Source organism: Lampetra fluviatilis, chromosome 24 (assembly GCF_964198595.1).
Source record: "Lampetra fluviatilis chromosome 24, kcLamFluv1.1, whole genome shotgun sequence".
Lineage (NCBI taxonomy): Eukaryota > Metazoa > Chordata > Hyperoartia > Petromyzontiformes > Petromyzontidae > Lampetra > Lampetra fluviatilis.
The window spans coordinates 3,312,631-3,337,370 of NC_136298.1; the positions used below are offsets into that span (position 1 = coordinate 3,312,631).

Sequence of the window (24,740 nt, forward strand, 5' to 3'; positions counted from 1 at the left end):
CGCAAGCATCTGGCTCCACCACCTCGGTGTGAAACCACGGCTGTTGCTCTCCTACGTCGGCATCAGCAGCCACGCGAAGAAGAAGAGGAATTCCAAATTAAGGAGCCTTTTGCGAGTGTCAAGAAATCAAAAGTAACCCCGGAAGAAAAAGAAAAATTAAAGCAAACAAATACACACGACTCAAAGGTCCGCGCAAACTGGTACATGAGTGAGCCCCCTTGCTGTACTGCCACCTCCTAGCCACTTTGCTGGCCCCGCGAGATTTGCAGTTTCACAATTCTCTGTGAGCCACCAACCGCCCCCAAATGCCCACAACCCCCCGCCCCCCCCCCCTTCACGCCCTCCCCCCTGCCTACACCCCCCCCCCCTGCACTCTCCCCCAACCACCACCACCACCATCCAAGTGGCACCCAGAATGAGGGTGCTGCTCGAGATGATGGACACATGTCTCCCAGGTCGCCGCTAGACCGGAGGCATAAACCGCAAGGATCAGTAGCCACAGCCATCAGACAGAGGCATCTACTGAATGTGGTGTCCGGAGATATCGTTTTTCGGGATATTCACTCGGATGGACGCGGTTTAAATTGAGAAATGCGTACCGCGCGATCCGGTGTTGGAGTCACTGCCTCCGTCTCGCGGTAGTAAAAAATCAAACCCAGCCCCGGTGCTGATTGGCCACTTTTTTTCCACTGCCACATTCCGAGCCGAGCCAGCGTGGACACGCCCGCGGTACGGGCAGTATTGCACTGGGTAGTTGCCGTTGCGAACTGGAACCTAAGCGTGTGACGCTGGCCTCACGAGACATATAAATCTGGCTCGGGGTCAAGCAGGGCCAGGGCCAGTTATCGCGTTCGCCACACGACATTGACCGGTGACGCTGTTGGGGCGCAGTGTCTCAGTGCCGTACCGACTCTTTTATTGCGTGGTGACGTCGGCGGCGCGGCTCGGGTACTGCAGTAGAAAAGCTTGGCACGGCCCCGGCACGGCTCGGTTGTGCAGTGGAAAAGAGGCAGCGCTTGCTTGGCTGCCGCCCCGAAGTGTGAAGGAGCTGGAATCCCTGGGGAGACTTCACGCCCCCTCTCTCTCTTTGCCTCTCTCTTCCTGCCTCTCCCTCTCTCTCCTCCCTCTTTAACTCCCTCCCTCTCTCTCTCTCTCTCCCTCTCTCTCTGAGCCCTCGTTGAGGTTCGTGTCACGCGCGCACGCAGCCTCGGCACATTTATCACCGCGACCACACTCGGCGGAGCTCATCCCAGCCACCGTGAGCAGAGCTAGACTAAGCTGAGACACACCCAGCTGAGATACACACACCTTCGCTACACCAAGTTGAGCTCAGCTACACCGTGCCAGCAAAAGCAAAGGGGCACTGCCCTCTTCAATGCTCGATTTATCTGCAACGAAGAGGGGCTACTGGCCGAAACGTCGCATGTTGTATCGTTATTTTCAACGTTGTCCCTTTTCCGGCCACGGTGTTATTGTGTTTCTGTTATCTCTGTGCTTGTGCACCACAGCCAACACAGCAGCAGCATCACCAAGTAATGTATTCAAGTGGTCGGATTACCTAACCATATCAAAGCGTGTCTGCGTTAAAGCAAACATTGCGTGGTGGAAATTCCACATTACCTCGATGGGGACGAGCCTCTCTCCGCATTGTACGACCAATTCTTGCCTTGCCACAAAGCGGTTGCGCTGATGTGAAGACAGATGACGGACTGAGCAGAGCTCGCAACCGGGAGTCGAACTCATCGCGCGATAGGGCCGAGGTACAAACGCCACGACGGAGAAATAGATGGGGGGTTGGGGGGGGGGCCTCAGCTAATTGTCCGTACACGCACCTCTATTAACCAAGAGCGTTCACGAAGAAAAAATTACGAGCTGAGAATTGAACACCGGTACGCGGCGGTGCACATTTGCGGCGTAAAGAATGCGGCGCGATGCTAAACGCTGTCGTAGTACGCAAGGAGAGGGGGCGGATTTCAGATCGTGTCGTCCGTCTCGTTTTGTATGTTTCCTCTGGCTCCGCGTTGCCTCTCGTGTCAGCGCAGCTGGAGGTCGCGACGATGCTGCGGGGCAGGACTACGGAGCGTGCCACAACAAATACAAAGATCCCCCGTGTAGCCTTAACAGACTGTTGGGGCGAGTGCTGAGTCGATCTAGGGGAGGCCCAGGACCGGTTCAGATAATCGTCACCGGTGTTGGCCGTGAGCGCCAATTGAATCTCGGATTGCGTGGTTTGTAGCTCGGTGGTGTGCTAACCGCTGCACCACCGCTCCCCATCCACACACACTCATAAACTGGCACAGCGGGGGAACTCAGATAGTTTGTCGTATTTCGACGTAAACTGCACCGCGGGAGCTGTTTGAACACGCATGCTCACACACGCACGCACACAAGTACACGCACACACGCACGCACGTCAACACGATCCATGCGCACCAAGCTTTCTCTCAGCTCTGCTGTCCACTGCCCCAGTCGCGTGTCACACGGGCGGTGCGGTGACAGTCCATCAGTAGGTGTTTCAACCGGTCCTGCGCCTCCCCTAGGTCGAGGTGCCCGTCAACAGCACTTGCCTCAACAGTCCGTTAAAGGCGATACGGGGGGCATCTTTGTCTTTTTGGTCAAACCTCTGGTGGGGAGAGGCTCACCCACTGCACTGGCCCCGCCCAGCTTGCCTCTTTCTATTCAACACCGACCGATACATCGCAAAGTTCGCCCACTATCCCAAACCCTCCAAACTCGGACTCCTCTTATTTTTCGTCATCGCCGCCATCATCTCTCCACAGCTTGCCCGACCGGCTTCTCCTGGCAGCCTCCGGCCTCTGCTCCACCCTCGGCGGTCGCTCATTCTTCTGTGCTGTCCCCAACGTCTAACCCTCTATTGCCCTTGGCCGACCACACGGCGCGTTCCGTCCTCGGGTTTAGATTCAATCTCAGGTGCCGGTCTCATCTCTGCTGCAGACCATGACTCACCTGGGCCCTTCTTAGCTTCTGCACCATCACCTTACCCGCCTGTGTGCTATCGTGGGCTATCGGACCCAACGCTCAGCGCTTCACCCTCCTCGGTTAAGCGATGAGGCTGCTTTCATGACGGGAGCGGTTCATAGCTCGAATGGAAGCCACGTGCTTCGTTGTGAAATAAATGTTAACTTTGGGGTGTCAGCGGTGCAGTGGGTGGGTAGCGTGCGTCGCCGCGAACCGCCGTAAACCTGCCGGCCCGAGTTCGATTTCTGGTTCCACGATTGGTGTCAGTGGTGAGTGAAAGGAACCAGCCTTGAGTCCTTCCCTTCACCAACCGCACTGGCAAAGTACGATCAAGTAACCCCCGTGTCCACCACTTACGTTGGTTTACACAGAGACAAAGCCCGCCCGTATAACCTTGAATAGACTGTTGGGGCAAGTGCTGCTGGCAGTGCGAAGAAAAATGAGTTGCGTGAACCGGGGCTCGTGGTTGATTCGCAAGCGTTTCGACTGAACGACGTCGTTCAGTTACGGCATCGTTGCCTTTCCAGATCGTCCGTGAATGTCATGGCCTTCGTGTCTCCCCGCTACCGTGTCTGTAACCGCCTCTTCCGACTCCGTCTCCCAGTCCAGCACCGCCTCCGAACCCGGCTAAGCAAACCGCCACTTTGCGGAGTTAAGGAGAGTTTAAAATCACTTGTACTTTTATTTTCCTGACTGTAAAGCTTCAAGAAATCACATTTGCCCAGCGTCCTCGGCGCGCTGAGCGATTATCGGCTCCTGATTGGTGGCACCGAAGCGGTGGTGAACAATTCCTCATTACCGTGGCCGGTGCCAGTCCAGCCACAGGACATTTCACCGAGACGTCTTGACGTTTATTGACCCTGAGAGGGCGAAGTCGACCTCTGACAGGTCTTTCAATTTCAATGAAAATAATAACAGAGCCCTTCATAAATTAATCCACTGATGGATGAAGGGCTTCCAATATTGCATCGGCCATGCAGGGTTGTTGGATTTCCCAAAAAATATACAAAGTTGGGAAATCCAACAAAGTTGGGAAATCCAACTCGGACCGCCAGGCTCGTAGCGCGGTGCCCTAACCACCGCGCCACCACTCATCCAAGAGATAATCTAACCGCTGCAACAAGTCTACATTTCTATCTTTCATTCTTTCCTTCCTTCCTCTCTCTCTCTCTCAACCTCAAAGCCCACGACGATAATCATTAAGGAACCCAGATGATAGAGAGAGCGGAATGCGTCTGATTGTTCTGATCAGGGCTCTGCGATGGAGAAGGTGCTGGGTGTAAGAGGATCGATGCTGCGGAATGATTCAGAGCAGCGGCAGCAGCAGCAGCATTGCCATCGTTCCACCCCGTGAGTTCGCTTTCTCATTCATAATGGATGACACTCAGGGGCCACTTTATGTTAAACGCCACCCCGCCTCTCGCATCCCCATCCCATCGCCATCACATCCCATCGCCATCACATCCCATCGCCGTCACATCCACTGCACGTCGGTTACGCTGTGACTCGATAAACTCGCAGCGTCTTCATCTGCACCACTCAGCCCTACTGCTGTGGGTAATAGTTGTAATAATTAGAATAATAGCAATTAATATAATGATCGTAATTCATAGTTATAATAAATAAATAAATAAATATTTATATTTATTACTATGAATTTTAAAATAAGCATCAAATATTCATCATAACAACAGCGGTGGTAGGTGATCGTAATGCGGAGTAGCGGAAGTTTTTGCGCGGGCGTCGGAGGTGGCAGGAGCGTCTTAATTGACATAAATAATTCAGCTGGTGTTGTGTAACGTCTCCGATGGTGATTAATGATGTTGTGCAGGGTGCCGAGTCTCCGACAAGGCGGGCGGATTGGCTTTTGCCGCCGAGTCTCAACGCGGCGGCGGTGTCGCAGACGCAAGCGTGGTGCGCGCACGCTCGCTCGCTCTCTCTCTCCGTAGCCTCGGCACCAGAGCGATCGTTGTTGAGTATAAATAGTGCACGCGCCACCATCAATAAATGAAGAGGCGGACGAGTGAGATGTGTGGCGACGCACGCCGCCGTCCTAGAAGCGCACAGTCGGCGATCCGTTTCGAGGTTGCTGGGGAGTGGTGGTGTAGTAGCGGTTGTTGGGAGTGGTGGTGTAGTAGAGGTTGTTGGAAGTGGTGGGGTAGTAGCGGTTGTTGGGAGTGGTGGTGTGGTAGCGGTTGTTGGGAGTGGTGGTGTAGTAGAGGTTGTTGGGAGTGGTGGTGTGGTAGCGGTTGTTGGGAGTGGTGGTGTAGTAGAGGTTGTTGGGAGTGGTGGTGTGGTAACGGTTGTTGGGAGTGGTGGTGTAGTAGCGGTTGTTGGGAGTGGTGGTGTAGTAGAGGTTGTTGGGAGTGGTGGTGTGGTAGCAGTTGTTGGGAGGGGTGGTGTAGTAGCGGTTGTTGGGAGTGGTGGTGTGGTAGCGGTTGTTGGGAGTGGTGGTGTAGTAGAGGTTGTTGGGAGTGGTGGTGTAGTAGCGGTTGTTGGGAGTGGTGGTGTAGTAGCGGTTGTTGGGAGTGGTGGTGTAGTAGCGGTTGTTGGGAGTGGTGGTGTAGTAGCGGTTGTTGGGAGTGGTGGTGTGGTAGTGGTTGTTGGGAGTGGTGGTGTAGTAGTGGTTGTTGGGAGTGGTGGTGTGGTAGCGGTTGTTGGGAGTGGTGGTGTAGTAGCGGTTGTTGGGAGTGGTGGTGTGGTAGTGGTTGTTGGGAGTGGTGGTGTAGTAGTGGTTGTTGGGAGTGGTGGTGTGGTAACGGTTGTTGGGAGTGGTGGTGTAGTAGTGGTTGTTGGGAGTAGTAGTGTGGTAGTGGTTGTTGGGAGTGGTGGTGTAGTAGCGGTTGTTGGGAGTGGTGGTGTAGTAGTGGAACGTGGAATGGACGTCCGGTGGGCTCGCTGTTACGCCACGGCAGACACCAAAAGCGGGCAGAGACGTTGCTAGGGGTTACACAATCTTTTCGTTAGTTTGCTGTCAGAGATAATAAAAAAGCGCTCATCGCCACGCAGAGGACTTCCAAGTGAAGGTGAGGTCAAAGGGCAGATCGACAAATTAGGCAAGAATGTCACGGGGCAAAACAAATAAATCAAATTAGGCAAAATCATCATAATAATAGTAATTCAAGGCGGGTGTCCTTTTGAAGGGCAGCTACGTCTAGTTTTGTCAACAGCGGACGATTGATGGATAATAAACACTTATTTTTATGAAAAGTATTTCTTTATAACTGCTTTTTTTGTATCTCGTTGTCCTTCCCCCGCCACCCCGATTAGGACGGTTGGCTACGTAAGGTGCGCTAAAAGTTCAACACACACACATACACAAAGACAAAGACCCCCCGTATAGCCTGAACATACTGTTGGGGCAAGTGCTGTTAGCGAGCACCGATGAAGGCCGGCACGGCACACGAGGGGGTGGGTAGCCAACTCCACGCCCGGCCGCCTTTGTCTCCCCCAGTGCCGATGTTTACACACCGCACCAGATACTCATTTGAGGCCGAGTCGACCTAGGGAAGGTCTATGACTGGTTCAAATAATCGTCACTGGTGTTGGCCATGAGCGGTTATCAAACTCGGGTTGCCGGGTTCACAGTGCAGCCCGCTAACCCCCTACACTACCACGTCCATAACACAAACAAAGACAAAGACTCCCCCCCTGTACAGCCTTCAGCACGCTGTTGGGCCAAGTGCTGTTAGCGAGCACCTATGAAGGCCGGCATAGCACACGAGGGCGTGGGTGGCCAGCACCACGCCCGGGCCGCCTTTTTCTCCCGAGTGCCGATGTTTACAAATTGAACTAGGTACTCATTTAAGGCTGAGTCGACCTAGGGATAGGTCCATGACCAGTTCAGATGATCATCACTGGGTGTTGGCAGTGAGCGCGAATCGAACTGAACTGGGGTGGCCGGGTTTGGAGTGCCGCACACTGGCCGCTGCACTACCACTCCCCACTATGACTCACACACAAACAGACACACACACACAGACACACACACACAGACACACACACACAGACACACACACACAGACACACACACACAGACACACACACACAGACACACACACACAGACACACACACACAGACACACACACACACGCAATGCAGCGGTCCGATGCATGCGCAGCGCCGTCGATATTCACCCTCGTCGTCTCGGCGTCACTGGAGGAGCGAGTTCGCCGGGTTCGTCCGACACCGCGGTAATTATTGCCGGCGCGTCTCCCTCCCTCACCGAGAGAGGTCGACACGATCATCGAGATCTGCATCGCGGCCCTAATTGGGTAAACAAATAAAAAGAAGCTACTTCATGATCACGTATCCGAGTTTGCCGCGTGTTTAAAGTGTCTGAAACGAACTTCCAAAATTGTGGGACTGCCCGAAGTTGACTCTTTAGCCCAGACCCACGTTTCGCCGTGGACCCAGGAGTGTGGGTGTCGACTTCACAACAACCACCTCAAGCTCGCATCGTCTCGTGTGCGTCGTCTGCACCGCATTGCCTTTTTCCCCCACGGTGCATTCGCTCTGCAGTCCCTTCCCGTGTAATCATCTGGTACCTCGTTGAGATGTGGTGCGTGGGAGGCCCCATGGCATAAATAATCAATGGTAATGACGATGCATGATGATGATGATGGAGGGTATTGTGAGAGTAATCTGTAATCAAATTACTTTTCGAAGGTCACCGAAAACATTGTTACTGCGCACCATCCTCCCGCACAACGCTTCGTATCCGACTCGCTGGGGAAGGAAGTGTGGGCGGATGTGTACGGAGGAGGTCAGATATAACTTACTATTTTTGTTTCGCCACGTAAGGCCCACTGAGCTATGTAGCTCTTTTTCAGAAGCGACCTGGTCACAAATGATAGCTCAACGAAAGTGGCTTATCGCGTGGTAATTTTTAGCAGCCAAATACTCTGAACGCGTGTTTATGAATGCATAAGAAAAACACGGAGAATCCGGAGAAAAATCCACGTGACCACGGAGAGAGAGACACGCAAACTGCAAACATACAGGCGTCGGGATCAAACCCACCAAACCCATTTACACTAGGCGAGGTATATGTGAACATCTGTAGAAAATCACAGTCGCACACTGCCATGGATAAATTAGGTGAGCGTCAAGACAAAAGCGAGACTTGAAAAACGTGGGGGAAACGCTTGACTTGCGTGAAAAGCTCGATATTTGTGAGCAGTCTCGGCAAAGCGGTGTTAATGCCACCGCGCGCTAATACTCCGCCCGGTACGGTCAATCTGGCTCAAGGGCGGATAACGCGACGGTCGGATACGGGACGTCGACGCTCGGCCTCGCGTGGCAATCGCCGCGGCGAGCCGCCCGTGCTGCCCCGGCCGGCCGACAGCGGCAACGGCCGCTCCTCCTCCTACCTCCGCTCGGCCCTCTCCCAGGATTCCGTGCTGCTCGGGAAAGTGGCCACGGCAGAAGCCTCGTGACATGCACGCAGTGGACGGGTGGCGCGGCGAGGAGGAGGAGGAGATAATGGTCTTCTCCAAGAGTCAGCTTCTGCCTTTGCATCTCATTGGGGGGCGGCTGGTCCAGAACAGACCACATTTTCTCTCACTCAATCTTCTGTTCTCTCTCTTTTGTCTTTTTTTTTGTTCAATGCCCATCCCGTCTAATTCGCTCCCTGCTGCTGATGTACAAGGCAACGGTGCCCAACCGGCGCACGCTTGTGATCTACGCTGAGACAAAACGGATTAAAAAGTTCAATTCACGAATTATTTATCCAGCCATGTGGCTCTGCGATAGGAAGGTTGCGATTGCACATCCCCGGTTGGGGCCCACCACCATCTTTCTTGTGTCCGTGTATGCGCGATTGTACGAACGGCTCGGGGATCCATAAGCAATTTTGGACGCGCGTTATGAACTGAGGGGGAGCGTGATTTTGAATCAATTCGTTATTTGTGTTTCAGAAGTGCATTACCCAGCTGCTACGAGGAGATTGAGATCAATGCCATCGATGCTCCACCTCTCGGCGTGCGCGCATGGTGCCCATCCCTGCCCCGTTAAATTGGCTGCATTTTTGGGGTCAGACTCCGTCCTGCCCTTTTGCAAATGGCATTGGCGTACACGCCACGAGCCCACGTGATGCGGCGAGATGCCCTCGCGCCAGAGACGATTCTGCCCTCGCCTGCGATGGCGAGATTCGTCCGGGAGATTAAGTGCCAACGGCGAGGTCTGCTGCTGGCCACGAGAGGGCTTCAGGAGAGGGAGGGAGTCCGTGTGGTTTTGCTATCCCTCCGTTGAAGGAGCGCAGACGGCCGTGGTCTTTACGCATGCGCGCATGTTGAACTTCTTCTACGTAGCCAAGCGTGCAAATCGGTGACGCGGGGAAAGACAACAAACGGAACACAAACAGCAGTTCTAAAGAAAAGAGCCTTCAATCGAGATTATCTAAAAGTGCATAGCTCCTGTGGCTTCCTAACATCAGACGGCCGCAGAAGTGCATCTGGAAGTGCGCGATGCGGTGTACTGCCTGGTCCCTAGCAGAGATGACGAAGCTTCAGCATGGCCTACCTAGCCCGATGGGGGCAGGTTCCCTTCGCGAGCAACTACTTGAAGGGCACTGACGGAGTTGGGTGGTTAGCACCACAAACGGCACACCTTTGCCTTCCCGGTGGTGACGTGCGTATGTCAGGTACGCATTTAAGGTTCAGTCGACTTAGAAGACGAGGATATGTTGTGATACCACTTGCCACTGATGTTAGCCGTGGCCAGGAATAGAACTCCAGTTGCCAGGTTGGTAGCGATGTGCATGAACTACTCTGACACCGCTACTCACACAGACATGCAAGAGAAAGACAAAGATCCCCTGTATAGCATTTCATAGACTTTTGGGGCAAGCGCTGGTCGAGAGCGCCTATGATAACCGGCACCGCACACGAGGGGGTGCTTGCAGCCAGCACCATGACTCAGTGGCGATGTTTACACAGCGCACCAGGTACTCATTCGAGGCTGAGTTGACCTCGTGGAGGCCCAAGTTTGATACAGATAATCGTCGCTGGTGTTGGCCGTGAGCGAGAATCGAACCCGGGTTACCGGGTTCGTAGCAGAGCGCACTAATCACTGCACTACCGCAAACAGACGTGTGCACACACACAAACACACGCACACACAGACACACGCACACATAGACACACGCACACACAGACACACGCACACACAGACACATGCACACACAGACACACACACGTGCGCACACACGCAGATGCACGCACACACGCAAACTCACGTACACACAGACACACACACAGACACACGCACACACAGACACACACACGCAGACACACGCAGACACACACGTGCGCACACACGCAGACGCACACACAGACTCACACACGTGCGCATACACACAGACACACGCACATACAGACACACACACGTGCGCACACACACAGACACACGCACATACAGACACACACACACGCAGACACACGCACACACAGACACACACACAGACACACACACACGCAGACACACACAGACACACACACGTGCGCGTGCGTCTGCTCGCAGCACACTGAGCCGGCCGAGTGGTTGGAGGGGTGACGGGCGGCCTCTTCTGAATTCCGTCGTGAGAAGCTCGCGCCGGCATTTTCAATTCCGTCACCTCCGTTTGCTGAGAAGCACGAAGGCGACTCCGCTTCCGACCTGAAATTGTCTCCCTCGTCGGCAATAACAGCGGCGGCCCTCCCGCTATTTTCTTTTCCCGGAGTAATTCAGCTCCTCTGACAATTTTCAAACGAGAACCACGCGCCGTCGCTCGCAGGCACGCTGAACGGCTCACCCTCGCTGCGAGCCGTTCAGCGCCGTCGATTGCATTTCAGCCGGGTCTCTGTCCGGATGGGTGACGCAGAAGATGTCTGCGAATCCGGAACACCACATCCAGTATACCGAGAACGATGGCTGTGGTCACTCTGTGTGCGCGCGTCTGCACACGCACGTGGCTGCGTGTGTGCGCATGTCTGTATCCGTGCACGTGTCTGTGTGTGTGCGCGTGTCTGTGTGTGTGCGCGTGTCTGTGTGTGTGCGCGCGCGTCTGCACACGCACGTGTCTGCGTGTGTGCGCGTGTCTGTATCCGTGCACGTGTCTGTGTGTGTGCGCGTGTCTGTGTGTGCGCGTGTCTGTGTGTGTGCGCGCGCGTCTGCACACGCACGTGTCTGCGTGTGTGCGCGTGTCTGTATCCGTGCACGTGTCTGCGTGTGTGCGCGTGTCTGTATCCGTGCACGTGTCTGTGTGTGTGCGCGTGTCTGTGTGTGTGCGCGTGTCTGTGTGTGTGCGCGCGCGTCTGCACACGCACGTGTCTGCGTGTGTGCGCGTGTCTGTATCCGTGCACGTGTCTGTGTGTGTGCGCGTGTCTGTGTGTGTGCGAGTGTCTGTGTGTGTGCGCGCGCGTCTGCACACGCACGGGTCTGCGTGTGTGCGCGTGTCTGTATCCGTGCACGTGTCTGCGTGTGTGCGCGTGTCTGTGTGTGTACGCGTGTCTGTGCGCGTGTCTGTGTGCGTGCGCATGTCTGTGTGCGTGCGCGTGTCTGTGTGCGGCAGGGCAGTGATGAGTGCGCTCCGCTACGAACCCAGTAACCCGAGCTCAATTCCCGCTCACCGCCACCACCAGCGACGATTATCTGAACCAGTGTTATGCGTCCCCTAGGTTGACTTAGCCTAAAATGAGTAGCTGGTGCGGTGTATAAACATCGCCTCTGATTAACAAGGTTGGCTACTTACGATATGAAAAAAGTTCAACGTACTACCATCACAAGCTACCAGCGATCCGGAGAATATTTAGTGAGAAGTTAAGTCCTGTGGATGATGACGAGGCTCGCGTGGGCAATGAATGTACCGCTTGCATTTAGCCGCACTACAGAATAATAATTTCACCTCGTAAAATATCGCCACCGCACGGCATTTGCTCACTCTCGTGGAGAGAGAACGACTCAGAGGTGCGAGGATAAACCACGGACGAGCAGGATGGCAGCCAACTGATGAGCCGCTGCCAATAACTGCCAAAGATCTTGCGGCTCTCTGTATACTAAGTTGTTCTCAGCCAATCAATGAGTGTTTATAAAACCCACCCATGCGAGGGGGAAACACTCTATTCCAATACAGATGGAATAGGTGGAGTCCACATTTTTGCTGTACTGCCTTTTTCCTGGCAAACCAGGGTACGGCTCCTCATCGACGCCCACCCACGGGTAGAAGGGAGTTTCGCAACATTCGTGCGATGATCCACCAACCCTCGCTGCTGCCTCCACGGCGCTAGATTACAGGCAGCCACGTGCAACGCCCGGCCATATGCAATAGGGCCGACTTCGCAGATACGATCCAGCCACGAGGACGCAATCCATCACCGCTGCGCACACAAGCACGCGGACACGATGTGCTCCACAAGCACACGAACCCGCGGAGCCGCTCTGCGTGCAATCGTGGGTACGCGACGTACTCCATACACAGGCGGACCAGCAGCCGCTGCCGTGTGAGCGCAATGTGCCAGCCGTCTCTCCTCTGCGTACATACCAGCACGAAGACACTGCGCACCCCCAGATATAATCACGACTGTGCATACACACAAAGCATACACGCCACGCGGGTCTGCAAGCTAGTCACGTGTGTATGTGTGTGTGTGGGCCAGTGGCGGGAGCACCTATGAAGGCCAGCACGGCTCACTCGGTGATGGGTGGCCAGCACCGCGCCCAGCCGTCTTCATCTCCCGAGTGGCGATGTTTACACACCAAACCAGGCACTCATTTGAGTGGACCCAGAGGAGGCCCAGGACCGGTCAGACAATTGTCATTGGTGTTGGCCATGAGCGGGTACTGAACTCGGGTCCACCTGGTTCCGTAGCGCAGGGTTTTAACCGCTACACCACCGCTCCCCAACGCGCATGACCGCAGACACCAGGTACTCCATACGCTGGCAGTAGCAGCAGTGACCACTCCGCCTGCCTTCGGTTTGCAGCTTCACGCGGCGACCGACTGCGTCCGTTTTAACATCCGTTTAACAATTCCGCATAATGAAGCGTCGGCAGAAAGGGCTCTGTGTTGACCACGGGGAGTTGAACTGGCCACTGCGCGTTAAGTGGCTGGCTGGCGTGACTCTGCTGATCGTCAGGGCCACCAGACCAAAGCTCTCTGCGCGGTAATGAGATAGCTTTTCTTCGAATGTTCTTCAGAGCAGTGCCGCCCAGTGGCTGGATTGAGACTAAAAAGCAACGGTGATTAATCACCTGCTGATGCTGCTGCTGTAATCGGAGTGAGGCAGATGCAAGCACGCTCTGCGCCGGCAAAACTTCAGAACGGAATATCGCTCACGGTTTTGCCTGCTACGCGCTTGTCAGCGCCGTCTGATGTACTGGGGGCAGGGAAAACTCCCTACTGGACCATTGGACGACAGCGTCCATTTATAAAATATCTTCTCTGCCTTTTCGAACAAGATTGAACGAGGCGTGTAAAGAGCTTCACTATGACTTTCATCGTTCTTAAAACGGTGCCAAAAGGTTATGCCGTTTTCCTTCCACGAGAGACTAAATTTGTCAGCCGTATCGGTTGACACCCCCTCAACGGAGCATCGGAAAGTGCTCATCTGCATTGGTCAGCCAGTGGTGGAAATTCCATATTCATATGGCGTGGACCTGTCTCTCCATAGCACGACCGACCGTTATTGACTTCTTATAAAGCAATATCTATTTTGGAAGGATGATAGGCTGAGGCGACATCTGGCCAGGGTTTGAACCCGTGACCTTTCCAACTTTGAGTCGATCGCCCTCACCAAAGTGCCACCAGGCCAGGTAAATAATGATCACACGAATGCAGTGATAGCATAATTATCGGAATACAATACCTATGATAGACATTAGCTTCAAGTCGATTTGTCTTCAGAAGATTTCCAAAGACAACATGGAAAAGTCATATTCTGCTGCCACCAACCACAGCCGTGAAATTATCCAGTTTTGGGCATATGACGCTTTGACCAACAGTGGATAGACCATGGCTCATGATGATGTGGCCCGATATGTAGCCCTGATGAGATCTTTCACGGTGCAACGCTCCTCCAGTAGCCGACGGACCAGGAGATGTCCCATGGTCTGTGTCTCACCGCGGTCACGCACGCCAGACTCGCGAAAGTATCCCCACTTCTGTATGTTGGCTTTTGGCCTTCCCACTCGAGTCCAAGGGCTACGCATGTACGTTGAACTTGATTCGCGCAGTACGATGCCAACCGTGCTACTCGGAGGTGCGGGGGGAAGAACATCAAACTAAGCACAAAAATCAGTTCTAAAAACTCGAGTTTTCAACCTAGATGTAAGAGTGCATGGCTCCCAGTAGCTTCCTCAATTTCTGAAGGACGAGCGTTCCAGACGGGCCCCAGAAGTGCATCTAAATGCGCGCGATGCGGTGACCGCCTTTGTCCGATGGCCAGCCAAAAGCCGCCGCTGCGAGGATGATGACGACGACGACGACGATCGGAGTTCGCGTGATTTTAAATACGCACACACGCACGCACAGACGCACACGCACGCACAGACGCACACGCACGCACAGACGCACACGGGCGCGCGCGCGCGTGCGCGGTTGGGGGCGCGCGCGCGGGGCGGATGCGGCGCTCACCGCCCCCCCCCCTTCTCTTCAAGGCATCGGGCGCGCCGCGTGGAGCTGTCTGTGGTGCTGAATTAAATCTCTTGCCCGGGGGCCATTCCCATTCCATTCTAAACGGCTTTGTGCGCATTAACATAAACACTCTCAGGTATATGCCAGAACATTTACGCGAGAAAAAAAAAGGAACATTGTTCTACGATTAGACTTTTTTATTGTTTAATCCGGAGCCGCGAGGCCCCAGCGGTGGCTCGAGCCCACCCAGCGCTGAACGGGCGGTAGCCTCGCCGCCACCGTTTCACGACTTTGAGCCGACTGTGGCTCGCGCTCGTCGGTGCGACGACGCCGCCAGCGCACTCAGATCCACCCACGTGCAAGCGCCGATTTGCTCAACGAATTCGTCAACCCGCTGCTCAAAACCATCGAACGATTTCAACTCGTAGGGCGCTCGCGATTTTTTGGCTCGCGTTCGAAGAGGGATAGGGGGCGAGAGAGACGACTCTCAGAGGCGCGAGGAGAACCACGGTCGAGCGGGAAGGCGGCAGCAACCGCGCGGTGAGCCAGCGCCAACAATTGCCCAAGCTCTGCGAGCTCCTCTATATAGCGATGTGTTATCAGCCAATTAACGAGTGTTTAAATGTGGGAAAAAACCGGATGGCCTAGAGAAAGTCGACCGTGTGTTTAGTTGCTTGTTGTATTTCATTTGTCGTCTTTCCCTCGCGCCTCAAATTAAATTGGTTGGCTACGTACGGTGCGAAAGAAGTTCAACATAAGTGCATGCTTGTGCGAGGGGGGAACAGATAGAGTCCACATTTTTTGCTGTACTGCCTTCTCCTGGCAAGCCAGGGCATGACACTTGGACGCACGAGGGGAGTTTCACGACGTTGGTGTGATCCGCCAACCCTCGCTGCCTCCACGGTGCTGGACTACAGGCCACGTGCTTAGTCACCACCGCCCGGCTAGACGATGGCGTCCCGGCATCATTCGGGTTCGTGGGATTATTTCACCGTACTTCACCACGCTGGTCAGTGCGGCTCGGCGCACGTCGCGGAGCACGGGCGCGATAGCGCAGAAGTACAGTACAACAATGTATCTTGCCCCAGTGCCCTCAGACATTGAGGCCTTTGCCAGATGATGTATGGAACAAGGGCACAGAAGGTCAACCACGCGGGACAATAAAAGGCCGACTCCGGGAGCAAGACGGACGAGAGCGAGGGACGCGGCCAAGGGAACGTATGAGAACGGCGAAGAAAGAGGGGAAAGCGACGTCTTGCCGTGGCGCGAGGAATGATTTGGTATTGGTGTGACGCGTACGGTGGAAGCACTTCACCTTGCAGCGGATAGAGCGAGGCTGACATTGACGACGGCTACGACACATCACGGACCGTGACCGGAATGCGCGGCAGAGTCGGAGTTGATGCAGTCGGTACACAACAGCAGTGGGTCGAGACTGGCTGCTGATGATCAGGTAGAAGAGTGCTTTTACTCCAGAATATAGGCGCCACACGAGTTTAATCCCTACCCCCAACCCACGCGTGAAGTGATTTTTTTCTTGACAGGAAACGGAGCTGTTAGGAACTGACTAATAGAAATGGAAACATGCGAGTCGAAAATGTGCCAACTGGACCGCGGGAGTGCGAATTTAAGCTGCAAGAGGAAAGGTGGTGGAATATTCCAGGCGGGATTGGGCGAGGCGGCGGTGGTGGCGGTGGTGGCGGTGGTAACGATGTTGGCCGTGTTGTATTGGATACGATCTTTGACGTTTAAACGTTGAAAATAAATATGTCCAAGACAAGTTTATTAAAGTTTTTTTTCTTTCTGGCAGTGCAGTCTAGTAAATGTGAATTACGTTCTGTGTGTGTACCCGTGTGTGTAACCGTGTGTATCTGTGTGTGGGTGCTGTAGTGCAACGATTAGCGTGCTGTGCTATGGACCCGGCCACCTGCGTTCGATTCCCGCACACAGTCAACACCAGCGACACTTATCTGAAGCGGCCCTGGGCCTCCCCTAGGTCGACTCAGTCTCAATTGAGTACCCAGTGCGGTGCGTAAACATCGCAACTTGGGAGACAAAGCCAGCCGGTCGTTGTGCTGGCCACCCACCTCATCGTGTGCCGTGCTGACCTTCAAAGGTGCTTGCTAACAGAATTTGCCCCAACAGTCTTTTAAGGCTTCATGGGGGATCTTTGTTGTTTTTTGCTGCGTTATGATTCTAATAATTCCAGGTATAATTCCCGCCCCTGAAATGCATACATGTGCATCCTGTATTTCAACCGGTCCTGGACCTCTGCTAGGTCACCTCAGCCTCAAATGAACACTTGGTGTAATGCAAGAACATTATCATTTGGGAAGCAAGCGGATGGGCATTGTTGTGTGCCCACCACCCTCTGGTGTGTCATGCTGGGCATTATAGATGCTCGCTAGCAGCACTTATCCTCGAGGTCTATGGGAAATCTTTGTCTATTCATGTGCGTGTCTTATATTATGCATGTGTTTGTTGCGTTAACTGTGCATATATATTCATGCTACGTTGTTGGCAGGCAATCAAAACCCGCTCTACTCTAGTTTTGTGCTCTCAATTTTTTGCCAACCCCGCGCTGACCAGAGTGGTGAAGTATGGCCAAATAACCCCCATGCCATGAACGGCATGGGGAGACCCTTATCCAGGAGTGGATTGTCAAGGGGGCTGTACATGCGCACATGTTTATAGGTGCGTACCATACGTGTCTTTGTGTGCTTCATTTGTTTATCGTATTGCGCGCGATATTAATTATATTTATAACAATGAGAATAGTAATGTTTTGTTTTTATATCGTGCAGTCGTTGATGCGAGTTGCATCTCTCGATATGTGGGGATCCAAAGACGAGCTGTAAGGTAGCCAGTCGGGTGGCGAGCTGGCGCTACCAACTATTGCCCAAGCTCTGCCGCCCTCGCTATATCAAGGTGTTATCAGCCGCTTGATGAGAGTTTACATGGGGGAGGACCCACGCATTCGAGGGGGCAACATTCTATCCCGTACAGCAGGGACGGATGACCATCAATCCGCGAATGATTTTCGTAGCATCTGCGTGTGATCCGCCAACCCTCGCTTTGTCGTCCGCGTTAAGTGCGTTCAGGTGCAAGCAATGACCCAGAAGGCACGACAAGGCCTCCTTCGTGAGCTCGTGGCCGGATAAATAACGCACACACCCGTGCCAACGGCTGCGACTGGTCCGTATCTAACGCGCGAGTGCGCGTGTCTCTGTCTGTAACGCAGCGGCATGACGTCACGCGAGATTGGGCTGAGGGGGGGGGCTGATAACGTCAGCGTCGCTGGGGAGGTTTGATTGGTGGGGTATCGACATCAAGCCAGATTGGGGTTGTGACGTCACGCGATGGGAGCGATGACGTCAGAGACGCTGGGGAGGTGTTGGGTGAAGGGTTGACGACCCACTACATTGGGGTTGTGAGGAGAGGGGCGATGATGTCACGCCGCGCGGGCGAGGTGGTGGGCGAGCTGAGCGATGACGTCAGAGACGCTGGGGTGGTGAAGTCGTCAATCTCCATGTACGCATTCGCCATCGGGGGGATGCTGACACAAATACATCGCGGCGTGCAACCGCATCGCAATCTACTGTCGCCGCGCCGTGAGCGGCGCACGCCCGCGGGTGCTCGTGCGTGCGCGCGCCCCGTCTGGCCCGGCCGCCCTCACCTTGATGGTCTTGGTCTGCAGGCGGAGGCCGTTGAGGGTGTTGATGGCCTTCTCCGCGTCCTTGGGGTCCACGTAGTTCACGAAGCCGTAGCCCAGGCTCTGCCCTGAGGGGGAGAGAGGAAGGGTGGGGGTGGGTGGAGGTAGGAGAAAGGTGGTGGGGGAATTAGCAGCTCCACGCATAGCCACCCCGCCCAGCAGACAGTCCCAGATCAGAACATTCTGCTCTCTCTTCAACACACACACACACACCGGACGGTTTTCTGCAAAGCAAAATCAAACCGAGACACGACTGCCCACCACGTGAACACTTGACTGGTTTGGCTGCGTTGGGTGGTGAAGGGCACGCAGCTGGGATTGAAATCAATTTCTAACCCAAACAGAAATGTATTTACGCGCCCGAATATTGGTCGCTGGTTTATCTGACCCGCATAGAGTTACGTTGGGCACCAACAGTAAAGTCTGGACATCAGTCCAAACGATTGACCAACAAATGAATGCAGATGCCACTGTCTTCATGCAATAGGCAAAGTACAACTTATAATTATTCACTAGAGGGAGGTCTCAGAGTACGCGGACCGGCTCATACACGAGAGACCCCGATGCACTCTACACGTTGGGCGAGAAGCAAGCAGTCAAATCCCCCCCCCCCCGCCGCCACCATCACGTGACCGTGGATTTGACGGCACGTAACTATTGCCCAGTGCACGAAAATAGTCCAAAAAAGATAGTGTTCTAATATAGTGCTAATACTATATATTGATAATACTAATATGTTATTTAATAATAATAATATAGTGCTAATACTATATATTGATAATACTAATATGTTATTTAATAATAATAATATAGTGTTAATACTATATATTGATAATACTAATATGTTATTTAATAATAATAATATAGTGTTAATACTATATATTGATAATACTAATATGTTATTTAATAATAATAATATAGTGTTAATACTATATATTGATAACACTAATATGTTATTTAATAATAATATAGTGTTAATACTATATATTGATAACACTTATATGTTATTTAATAATAATATAGTGAGAATTTTATTGTTTTATATTTTTATTATTTTATTGTTTCCCTTCTACGTGACTTTACCGAAAGAACCAAGAATATAATAATATAATATGAATAATAATATAATATTAATAATATAATATGAATAATAATGTAGTGTTAATAATATAGTCTTCTATCTGACCTGCTTGCTGACGATGATTAGTGAATAATTTATTGTCCAGTGCTGTACTTTAATAAATGTGTACATTTAGATACATTTTATATCCGCTCTTAAATGTTATGTATCACACTCGTATAGGCGAACCCTAACTTAGGCGTATTCGCGCTTTGGGTACGCGGAACCTAAGCCCCGCCGCGTGCTCTGAGCCCTGACTGTATGATGTTGTTAGAATTTGCCCGAATAAAGATTCATTTTTAAAAAAACACATGCATTTAAATATATAAATAATTGTCACAATAAACGAAAAACAAGTCGCCGGATGAGTTCCCGAGATGAACAAGCCTCCTTTGTACATTGAAATTCAGAATCAATTGTACATGAATGCAGCATAAGTATATATATAGCTACACGTTACGATTTAACAACGTGCAAGATTGACTCGTAACCTCTTGCTGCCATTACACTCGCATTTAATAACTCTCATGCACGTCCTTGAGATGCAGGCGCATTCAGATGTCAGAGCACGTACACGCTGAATCGTATCGACCCCACCCGTTCGCTGTTCACAAAACAAAAAAAGTGACCTCTGAACTTTGGGGGGGGGGGGGGTGGGACCGTTCAGAGTCGGCCCAGGGCCCTTGGGCGTGTGTGTGGCCACGTGGTGGTGGTGGTGGTGGGGGAGGGAGAGGGGATGGGAGAGGGGGTTCACCAAAATCCAAGTCTTATTTTGCCTCCTGAATCTGCGAAGGAGGTGGTTGGTGGGAGGGCGCGGAACGTTGACGCCACCTTTCGATGACGCGGGTAAGAGGGGGCGGAATAATGATAATAACGATTTCAGATACTTGTGCAGGTAGCCAGGGAGTGAGGTCGCTAGCTAGGCAGGCAAGTAGGTAGGTGGATACACACATATATATTCGATAGAGATACGAGGTAGGTTTTGTTGCGAGGTCGACTAGTGGATAGGAAGGTATGTATGCATGTTGAACTTATTTCGCACCGTACGTAGCCAATCGTGCTCAGCGGAGGTGCGGCGGGGTGGACAACCAAAGGTGGACAAGTCAGTTACAGCGGGAGATTCTATTCAGGTGAACCAACGTGCAAGTGGGCTGGCACGTGGGCTACGTTTGATTGCATGAAGAAGCGCGGAGAGAGACGCACGCTTGGACTTACACTGAGAAGCTGAGAAGGGACGAGGAACGCGCAGATTCGAGAACGCACGCGTGGCAATGACATCTTTCACAATGTTGAGAAGAGTGAGCTGGGCTTGGGCAGAACGATGCGTCACGGCTAGAGAACGGACGACGGTGGCCGATTGTCGAGAATCAATAACGGAGTGGCAGCCGAGGAACGGAAGGCGTCCGAGGTGAACGTCTACCGAGGAGATGGAGCGACGGAATCATCCCATGCGCAAGTGCTGGGTGGATCGTTACATCGCAGGATCACGCGAGAGGTGGTGGCGTGTCAGGGAGGCCTTCATCCAGCAGAGGATTGATCATGGCTGATGATGTCAGTCATGGGTAGGCTGGTTAACTGATAGGTTAAAAAGTAGGTAAGTGGATGGGTAGGCGGGTAGGCAGATAGATAGGGAGACCTCAGTGGAAAATGAAATTATAAATAAAGCTACAAAAGTACAGGATATTCTGCGGACATGTGTTTACTTAAATTCGTACAAATCTGGCATGTGGGGAATATGTATTCCATATATTACAGGCACAATAAAACCCCAGCATGCAAATGTTGAAATTGCTCGCAACAAACTTGCAATAAATAAATAAATTACCACGCCGTTGCCACGGTTACCCAGGTGTTCCTTTGCAAAAGAGAATAATGAATCTCGGCGGGCTTCCATCTGGCTAAATAAAGCGGCAGTGAATTACATTAGCAGTTGCATTATGGGCTAAAGACACCTTCGCAACATAAAGAAAGAGTTCTGGTTTGGCTAAATCTGGAGGATCAAACTCTGCTCCACTCAGTGCAAATTGGGGTTCAGTGGCGATCGCCGCTTAAGTCAAGTAAACACTTCGCCTGCCTTACTCGCTGGCCGCAAATGGCTACGGCGCTTTGACTCACAAGCTGAAAAGTTCCAAGTGCTAAAGCCAGCTCTCCGGGGCGAGGGTAAACTCAGCCACATTACTCATCCTGGGTTAATGCAATTGGTGCAACTTACGGAAGAAATTTGACGGTCTCCGTTCAACAAAACAATTTTTTATTAAATCAGGTAAGGCCCACTGAGCCGCTTCAGAAGCCAGCTTGGGCTATCACAAAAGATAGCTCAACGAAGTGGCTTATCATCACGTGGATGATAAAACTGGAGGACCTGCAGAGAAATCCATGCGAACGTGGGGAGAACATGCAAACTGCAAATATACAACAGCAGGCTTCAGTGGTCGGGATCGAACCCACGAGCTCCTGTATACCAGGCGAGGTAGTTAACATCTCGCCACCACGGCACCCTATTCTACATACAGACTGGACCATGCCAGAGGAATGTGGGACATTCGTCACCGGGCTCAGAGCAAGGAGATAAGCGCTGCCCAATAGTGGGATTGAGTAGAAAGAATACGTGCAAATATTGTGGCATCGGATCATAACTGGATCTCAAAACGTGGATTAGCAAACCAATGCAAGCTCTTGACAATCACAGGGACGGGCTGCCATTAGGGAATCCCCCTAGGCAAAAAATTAAATAAAAACGTCTGCACTCTGAGACGTTTTGTTGTGGTTTAGGGTGTAAGATATATTATTATGTATTAAGACGCTGTACAGAAGCAGTGGGCATGTTTATTTAATAGAGAGGGAGAGAGAGGCGGGCAGGCACAGTCAGAGGGAAGGAAGGCACTGGGGCAGGGAGTCATGAGCATGGATGGTTGGGGAAAATAGGAGCTCCAGACCAAGGGGGCAGCAGAGGAGAATCATCTCCATTTCATATTTTTTGTGAAATAACTTGTGCAAAGAATAACATTTTTTTTTCATAGCCAACGGACGTCGCAGATTAAAACGAATAGAGCGGCAGGTTACACCACGTCACAGACGGGCGGCCTAGCGGGATCTTTTACGCACCGACCTCGTATTGCACAATACCACCACTTCCATTCATCCGCTACGTTTCTCTGCACAGCAACAATAACGAGGACGGCCGTATCCTTTACCAGGTAAGGCCCACTGAGCTATAGTTTATGTGATCGGTGCTCTGCGCCAGGCTCGTGTTGAGTCGAAATTAAAAAGAACAACACCCGCCACGTACGGGCAGGGCAAGTCGCTACGCACAAGGCGGTGGCCGATGGTCAAGAATAATTATAGAGCCGCAGCATACAACACCATATTCGAAATGCGATGGGGGTCATCGCTGCCGGCTCACCTGACAGGTACTCACAACCCTGCGGCTTCTGTGGGCCGGATTGGCACTTCAATCGCTCCCCCTTCTTCCTCATTCAAGGCACTTACTCCCCCTAACTCGGACCGAGCTGAGTGGAGACTTCGCCGGGTTCTCAAGTGGAAACTACCCCCTCGATCCGCCACTCGACGCACCTCTGACCTCTGACCTCCCTGCCGCCTGTTTGGCTCTGCCACCGCACGTTCCTCTTCAGCCAGATCCAACGGGATGCCGCTTCTGCCCGCTTGCTGACGTCAGCCAACTACCTCCGTCCTTGCCACCACTTCGATGGCAAGCAGCCTCAGAGCTCTCCGGAGTGATTGTCCCGAGAAGCTCCCGCCGCAGCCGACCTCAACTGGGAGATTCCAGTCTCTCCATCCGGTCTGCTGGCTCCCAAGGATGAGGGACTCGTATTTCCTGAGCTTCCGCTCATGCGCCTCCTCCATCCTCTCCTCCCAGGTTCACTGTGAGCTCGATGAGGACCACCTTCTTGGTTCCTCTAGACCAGAGGACGATGTCTGGTCTGAGGCTTATGCTGGCTATCGCCTCTGTGAATCGAAGTTGTTTCTAGAGCAGGGGTGGGTGGGGGGCGATGTTGCTGCTGCTGTGTAATCCCAATTGAGAAATCTGATTTTTTTTTTATGATCAAATTTAGTCAATTTGGACAATGACGGTGCCGGCGCACATGGTCCACCATTTGCAGAATGACGTCACGGGATCTTCAGGGTCAGTGGCGGCTCCTGCAAAATCTCTCAGGGGGGGCAAATGTCTGGATGATTGATAAGGATAAGGTCCACCCATGCAATGGATAAATTAACAGCTTAAGCATGTAAAGGCAACTTCACTTCTTTAATATTAATGAAAAATAAAGTGACTCTTACAATACATCTTGTTTGTTTCTATACTCACTATTAAAACAAACCACTCAAGTTTATTTTATTAAAGATTCCACTAGGTGGCGACAAATTATATTGTTGGATGAAACGTGCTTACGTATGATGACGTAAGCACGTATGATGACGTAAGCACGTTAGGGCGAGCCCTCCCGGAAGCCATAGAGAATGCATTACAGCGCCCCCGTTCGAAAAAAACCATCTTTGAATGTAAGTCTATGGGACCACTCGGGGCGATTCTCAGCTGGAGGGAAATCGCCCAAAAAGAGGCGGTACTCCACAGAACGTAGCATGACGCTGATTGGACTATATCCAGAGGCACAGTGACGGCTAGCGTGACTCTCTGGTTGAATGACATTGGTGGTGCGTCGCCCAATCGCCCTAATGAAGAAACCGCCCCTGTTCAGGGTCCAGTATGAAGCGGACGGAGCGTGGTATTTAACGGGTAATGCGCTTGCGGTGTTAACCAGGTCGGCCTTCGGCTCGAACCACGGATCTCTGCCGTCACCACGATGTTTGTTTTTAGCGTGAACGCGCTTGGGCCGTCGACCTACGGTTTCTGGTTCTGGACTCATCATTCAAGTCAGAGTGTGTCCGCTGCTCAATTAAGCACGGCTTAGTGTGGGGCGAAACCAGAACAACGCAAGAAACCCGACATTCCAGAGGCGGGAACTCCTCGTGACGAAATATATACGCACGGATATAACGCGGCAGCCTACTTGCTGTACTGCCCCCACCTGCACCCTGCAATCCGCGCTGCGTTTAACCACCGCACGCAGCAGGTCGCTTCTTCCCTAGCACCGCTCCCTTTTGGAAATTCCCTGCTGCCACCATCCTCGCTTTCCCAAGTTCTGCAATCCAAACGTGTGAACTCAACAGTCTTTGGTGACGTCAACAGCCGCCACCCCCAACCCCCTCTTCCCCCCCCGGCCGTTCTTGTGGCAGGCCACTCGACGTTTTGTTGGGGGGCCTGCGACCGAGCTCGCGGACACGTGGCGCCAGGGGCG

General features: G+C 52.6%; 1 protein-coding gene across 7 annotated transcripts in view; it reads right to left on the reverse strand.

Moving 5' to 3' along the window:
- LOC144941080 (ELAV-like protein 2) overlaps positions 1-24,740 on the reverse strand; it is a 192,961-nt gene that overhangs the window by 45,744 nt on the left and 122,477 nt on the right. For all 7 annotated transcript variants that reach the window (XM_078867526.1, XM_078867525.1, XM_078867524.1 and 4 more), the window contains exon 3: positions 18,267-18,370. In XM_078867526.1, coding sequence (XP_078723652.1) covers positions 18,267-18,370 — 104 coding nt within the window. The remainder of the gene's footprint in view (positions 1-18,266; positions 18,371-24,740) is intronic.